The following is a 6,123-nucleotide window of genomic DNA, read 5'->3' on the forward strand; positions in this document are numbered from 1 at the left end:
AAGGTATCATGCTATGGTTGTTGTCAACATACAAGCTCTGCTACGATTTTCATTAGCTGCCCATAAATTCTGGTTTAAATGTCAATTTAAAAAGAAATTGTCATAGTGCAACTTTTACTAGCAACCTCTCACTCCCAATAAAAGAAAATGCAAAAGTGCAACTTTTAATTGTACCAACCACTACACGCAGTAAACGAAAAATTAATCTGCAATGTTTGGTTCAATTTAGGGCTGGGCAAAAAAGCTCGAACTCGTAACTCGCTCATTTACAGCTCGTTTAACTCGGTTCATTTACAACTCAGCTCATTTACAACTCGAGTTGGCCAACTCGTTTAATAAATGAGCTGAGTTCGAGTTGGTCCCAACTCACTCATTTATAACTCGAGTTACATAAAGTTACACAGTATTGGTCACAATAAATCCCAAAATAATCAAACCCGAATCTCTAGATTGTTATTTGTGCTTTGAGATTCGTGTAAAATATGTTTGAACTTGTGTTGTAACACTATCACTGATTAAATGAGTTATAAACGAGTTGTGAGCCAACTCGAGTTGATAACGAACTGAGTTTGAACTTGTGTTGTAATGCTATCACTGGTTAAACGAGTTGTGAGCTAACTCGAGTTGATAACGAGCTGAGTTCGAATTGGCTCTACAACTCGTTATTATCATCTCAACTCGAGTTGGCTCACTCGTTTATTAAACGAGCCGAGTTCGAGTTGGAGGTAACTCGCTCAATTGCTCAAACTCGGCTCAGCCCTAGTTCAATTTATCTCCCTCTCTAGCTGGTGTCTCGCTCCTGCTAGACTGGACTCATTCCTCACCCCTTCCTTTCTAGTCCCCTTACAAATTGAACTCCTAGTAGCTACTGTTACATACCATACCATACCATACCATACCATACCATGCACTCATCCTTATCTCCAAGCAGAAATATAAATAGTTTCCATTTAAAATCCCAAATCGGCAGAAACACCACAAGCACACGAATGCACGCGCACAAAACAAACACCAAATACTGACAACAGTAATCATGCACAAGAGAATTTGGCTCACATCAAAACCCTCTTGGTGAACAAAAAAAATCCTCATTGGAGTATTACTGTTACATCAAGTGCACAAGGAAATAACCTCAAAATTTCAGGCCACCAGAATTTACTAAATACCTGGCATAAATCCTACTGCACTAATATATATTATGCGGCAACAAAATACTCCCTTAACCAAATCACTTGAATCAAAAGCAATAGGTCATTATTAATTCACTGGGCTTTTTAAGTAATTCATAGAAGACTTAAGGGCAGCTGGCTTTGTATGCCTCCCATCCTTGAACCCGGTACTCTCTTGCAGTTTCAGCGGGGTTACTAGCCTTTATAATCCCACGACCAACTATGATTACATCACTGCCCCTATCATTTATCACCTGCACTCATCAATGATTTTTCTTAGTATAGAAATTTAAGATTGTACCATTAGGACTTGCATAGGTACAGTAATGCTTGCCTTCAAGACTCATATAGGTACACTAATGCTGAAACTAAGAGGTCAAGTTTGCAAAATTACAATACTTGCTGATTATGACGATGTACCAGACATCATACCAGTTGTGCAATAGTTGCTATGAACAGGGCAGAACCAGAATATTGAGATTAACGGGGTCGAATAAACTAATGTAGTCTAATTTAAATCGGCCTCTGGCTATAAACAATTTGTATGCCTTTTGTTTCTCAAGTCAAGCTTGATTTGTGTCTTTTTTTTCTTTCTTTTTTAGGGTCTTCCTTGGTGCCAAACTCAGGAAATCAATTATCAATGCACCCATACAGTATAATATACGTAACAAAAATAAAATAAGGGAGTGAAATAACCAAAACTTACCGAATAAGGAGTGTTGTATTGTTGGCCCAAAGAGTCGCCACCAGAAACCATTTGTACACCAGGTGTTGCATGAATGAAAGATGGATCAGATGGGCCCCACTTCCATGATGCTGGGTTAACAGATATAAACCCAATTACAAAATCAGAATGCTGCTCTGCTATTTTTACTGCAGCTTCTGTGTAATCTCCCTGTGCGAGGTTGCCTTTCGAGCTCATCTCAGCCAACAAAAGTAGCCCCCTTCCCTTTGACAAACCCTAGTTTTTTACAATGACAAAAGAAAAGAAATAAAAAGAGCAATGCAAGTTAGATTTGATTGCTTAAACTGATAATGTTGAATTAAAAAGCTTTATTGCTATAGAAAAGATTAAATGAACCTTCAACTTGAGACCATCAACAATTCCTGGTCCAGGGATGATGTGTGCATTGGTTATATCGGCCCAATCCAAAATGCGAAATATTCCTCTACAACAAGATTGGAGCGAACTCTTTAGTTATAGATCTACGGACAAGGAAACAAAATATAAATCTGATAATAGTTTACGAACTCACCCTTCGTATTGCATGGTTACAGTATTACCAATGTCAGCGAACTTGCGATCTTCAAAGATCAAGAAATTGTGCTTATCTGCAATCTTTAGCGAGATGGAAATAAAATTGAGTCAGATATATTTGATTGAAGAACTAGAGTTACACACTGGAGAAGGCTAATAATAAGAAAGTGTAACAAAAAATAGCAAGGATACTACTCACTTGACGGAGTTGAGAACCAAATTCAGGTGTAAAATCAGACAAAATGTCGACATGGGTCTTCAATAAGCAAATTTCTGGTCCAACCTACACAAGATATGAAAACCATCAAACAAATTGAAATCTTAGCAATACAAAATCCATCTGCAATTATATTTACCTACATAAATGCTTTAGAACTAAGAAAAAGGAATTATTATGAAATGTTATAGGAATTTGACTAACCTTATCAGCTATTTCAAGCAACTCTTTGGCAGTTGCCACATCGGCAGCCACACAGAGGTTAGTCTGTTTAGCCTCCATCACTTCAAATAGCCTCTTTCCTGCTGGGTTCTTTGACAGTTTTGCCCTTTCTCCATAAGGAATCCGAACCTTAGCCGGTGCTTTGACTGCCACCTCTGCAGCTGGTTTTGGAACAGCCACACTCCGATTTGCATCCAAGAAATTCCTCACCTATTATAGGCACAATTTATACATGAGATGAGCAATTAAAATCAGTAGAAAATACTAACATGAGCAAGAGCACTTAGTACCAAATTTTAAGTGAAAGATCACACCCAGTTATCCTCAAATTTTCAAATGGCGACCAAAATCTTTTGGCTAATTTGGAAAAGAGTACTAAAAAATTCACCAGAAGCTGCTTAAAGCTGCTTGCAGGCTTGATAATTATCACTAGATATTAGCTTATAACATGGTTCCCTTGAACCTTGCAATTAAAGCCAGTGATCAAGTTGTAATTTTAAGAGTATACATTAATTCCAATAAAAAAGAAGGCAATTCTGCAAATATCCCAATAAAGTTGGGGCTTGGTTGCAAACATTAGAAATGACAGGTCTCATCGCATCCACATGCAAATAGAAAACGTGCAACTATCCAACATATACATGACATCACTTAAAGTCTTAAACCAGTTATTACCTCCTCTGCTTTCTCTTCACTGATCCTGCCTTTCGACAATAGCACACTCAAGACATCAGAGAGCTTCACAATGGCGTGCAATTGAATTCCATTTTTTGCCAAATTCTCCCTCCCGCCTTGCTCCCTATCAATTACAACAATTGCATCTCCCACCTCCAACCCCAGCTCCCTCAGTGGCCCAGCCGTCTCCAACACAGAGGCCCCGCTTGTCACCAAATCCTCTATGATCAGCACTTTCTCCCCCTTCTCGTACTTACCTTCGATCAATTTCCCGGTTCCGTACGACTTCACCTCCTTGCGCCGCATCAGCATGGGGATAGTTTTGGCGGTAGAGAAGACAGAAGCAATGGGGAGAGCAGTGTAGGGCACGCCGCATACGAGAGAGAAAGCGAGTGGCGCGGCGAGCTGGGAGAGGAGGTCGGAGATGCGAATAAGAAGGGAAGGATAGGAGACGATTAGGCGCAGGTCGATATAGATTGGCGAAACGATGCCAGATTTGAGCGTGAAAGAGCCGAGCTTGACGGCTTCTATGTCGTGGAGCTCGAGAATTAGGGTTTCCAAGGAAGCTTTGTCCATGGTTTTTGAGAGGTTTTGGAGGTGGAGGAAGAAAGAGTGACTGAGTGCGGCGCGAGGAACTAGATGCTGGATTGATGCAATTGATTTATGATATATGTAGTAGAACCATTTCTTTTAGCCTATGGTTTAAAAAATATATTAGACGATTCTATCTTTTAATTTTAATTTTCTCGCTTGGTACCTTGGCACGTGAGGAGTCCGTGTCACCTGAGGTGAAAATGAAAAAAATGAATAATCCAGATTAATCTCAGTCAGATCCAACTCAATGCGGTGCCTATGAGAACTGTAAGTGGTTTGCTTTGTGATTCGTGTCAAATGAAATGAACGGTCCATATTTATCACTTGTACATCAGGTACCTGGGATGATTTGGATTCGGCACGGTGAGACGCATATAGGGACGCGTGCAGCGGGCTTGGTGGATTGGTCAGCCCGTGCGGCCAAGAGTCTAGTTTTCTGTGGTGCTCTTAGTGTTGGTCCGTGTGGTCTCTATAACTCGGTGATTTTTGTTTGTATATTTTTTTTTATTTTGGTTAAAAATATATTATATACATTATTTTTTGTATATTTTTATGATATCAAGCACCTCAATTTAAGTAACTTAGTAAAAAGCGTTTTTTTAACAAGTTTTGTACTGCGCAGATAAGCGACACATCATACTTCTAAATGCCTGCACAACCATATATATATGCACTAATCTGTAAGCAAGTCTGTGTTATAAGGATCCACAAGAATATCCTTAGAATCATTTTTTTTTTCGTAATAAAGAAAATTATAGGAAAAGAGGTAATTATTTTTTTTTTTACAAAAATTATAAGTAATGAATTAAATATTCGGTATCGCGCAAGTATCAAATATTTAGTTCAGTACATCCATTTTCACCACGCTGCACGCAAAGTTACACAATTTGTGAAAAAAAAAAGTAAAAGAAGGGTTTACCGGATTTAAGTTTCAGTATATAAGCAGAATTTTTTTTTTTACCATTCGTAAAAAAAAAATAAAAATTACGAAATCTGAAAATTTTAATTTTAAGCACGGATTCAACTTAAAATTGCGTCCAAAACATTTTTTTTCCTTCTTTACTTAGTTTTAAAATGAAATTTTGTGGGCCTCATATTTTACAAGTCAATCAATGATTTTGAAAGTTAAAGGTGGTGCAAAACAAAAATAGAATTTGGATGCAATTTAAAGTTGGGGCCATTCTATTTCTAATTCCGGCTTTGTCAAAATGAAATTTTCAGATTTTGTAATTTTTCTATTTGTTTTTTTAAGAGTGATAATTGTCTCTCAAAACTTTTAAATTCTGTTTTCAGCGCTCATATCAAAAATTTTAAAACTTTGTTTATAATAAATGCTACTCGATAGTATTTAAACCTCTATATACAAGCATTTAAATTCTAAATCTGGATAGTTTTCAACTCCTAATTACTTTTGTCTTTAAGCAATTTTGCAAATATAAAAATACGAATGTTTTCTACTCATTTTCTCTTTCAAATAAGATTCATAAAGAAATAGTTTTGAGTTATTTTCAAGTATATATTTTTTTAAATTAATCCGTAACAACTTTTGGAGTGAATATTTTAAACCATTTAACAGCTAATATCTAATGTCTATAATTTAAACTACTACGTTCAAGCGTATAAACCTCAAATCTAAGTTAAATTTTTCAAGTCAGTACGCCTCTTGGAATGCAGCTTCTCAACCTTTTAAACGCTTGAACATAGTATTTTAAATGGTGCCATCAGAGATTTAAATGGTTGTAAATTGGAGTTTAAAAGTTTGAAAATTTAAAATGCTCATAGACTTTACTTTCAAGAAAAAAATGACTTCAAAATAACTCAAAAGTATTTCTTCATAGATCTCATTTGAAAGAGAAAATCAAATAGAAAATATTTGTATTTTTAGATACGTAAAATTCTTCACATATCGTAGGAAAAATGGGCGAGAATGGTCAGAGAAAAATAAAAAAAATCTTTCTTTTTTTGACTCGAAGACGAAAATAGTTAAG

The 6,123-nt window shown here is 36.6% G+C and overlaps 1 protein-coding gene across 1 annotated transcript; it reads right to left on the reverse strand.

The window, feature by feature from the left end:
• Positions 1–1,072: 1,072 nt before the first annotated feature.
• On the reverse strand, positions 1,073–4,205 carry LOC144573139 (uridine 5'-monophosphate synthase / UMP synthase (PYRE-F) (UMPS)). Its single transcript, XM_078322838.1, has 7 exons — positions 3,542–4,205; positions 2,849–3,076; positions 2,627–2,710; positions 2,426–2,508; positions 2,251–2,338; positions 1,876–2,130; positions 1,073–1,423 (listed from the first exon to the last, which is right to left on the reverse strand). The coding sequence occupies exons 1-7, from the start codon at positions 4,115–4,117 to the stop codon at positions 1,295–1,297; spliced, it is 1,443 nt and encodes a 480-aa protein (XP_078178964.1). The 5' UTR covers positions 4,118–4,205; the 3' UTR covers positions 1,073–1,294.
• Positions 4,206–6,123: the final 1,918 nt, after the last annotated feature.

Source organism: Carex rostrata, chromosome 21 (assembly GCF_964058835.1).
Source record: "Carex rostrata chromosome 21, lpCarRost1.2, whole genome shotgun sequence".
Lineage (NCBI taxonomy): Eukaryota > Viridiplantae > Streptophyta > Magnoliopsida > Poales > Cyperaceae > Carex > Carex rostrata.

Excerpts from the sequence above, each read along its gene's own strand:
- LOC144573139 (XM_078322838.1), bottom strand. The coding sequence starts at position 4,117 with ATGGACAAAGCTTCCTTGGAAACCCTAATTCTCGAGCTCCACGACATA. Across the intron at positions 2,711-2,848 it reads TGCTTGAAATAGCTGATAAG|GTTGGACCAGAAATTTGCTT; the intron begins GTTAGTCAAATT and ends TATCTTGTGTAG. Across the intron at positions 2,509-2,626 it reads TTGGTTCTCAACTCCGTCAA|ATTGCAGATAAGCACAATTT; the intron begins GTGAGTAGTATC and ends ATCTCGCTAAAG.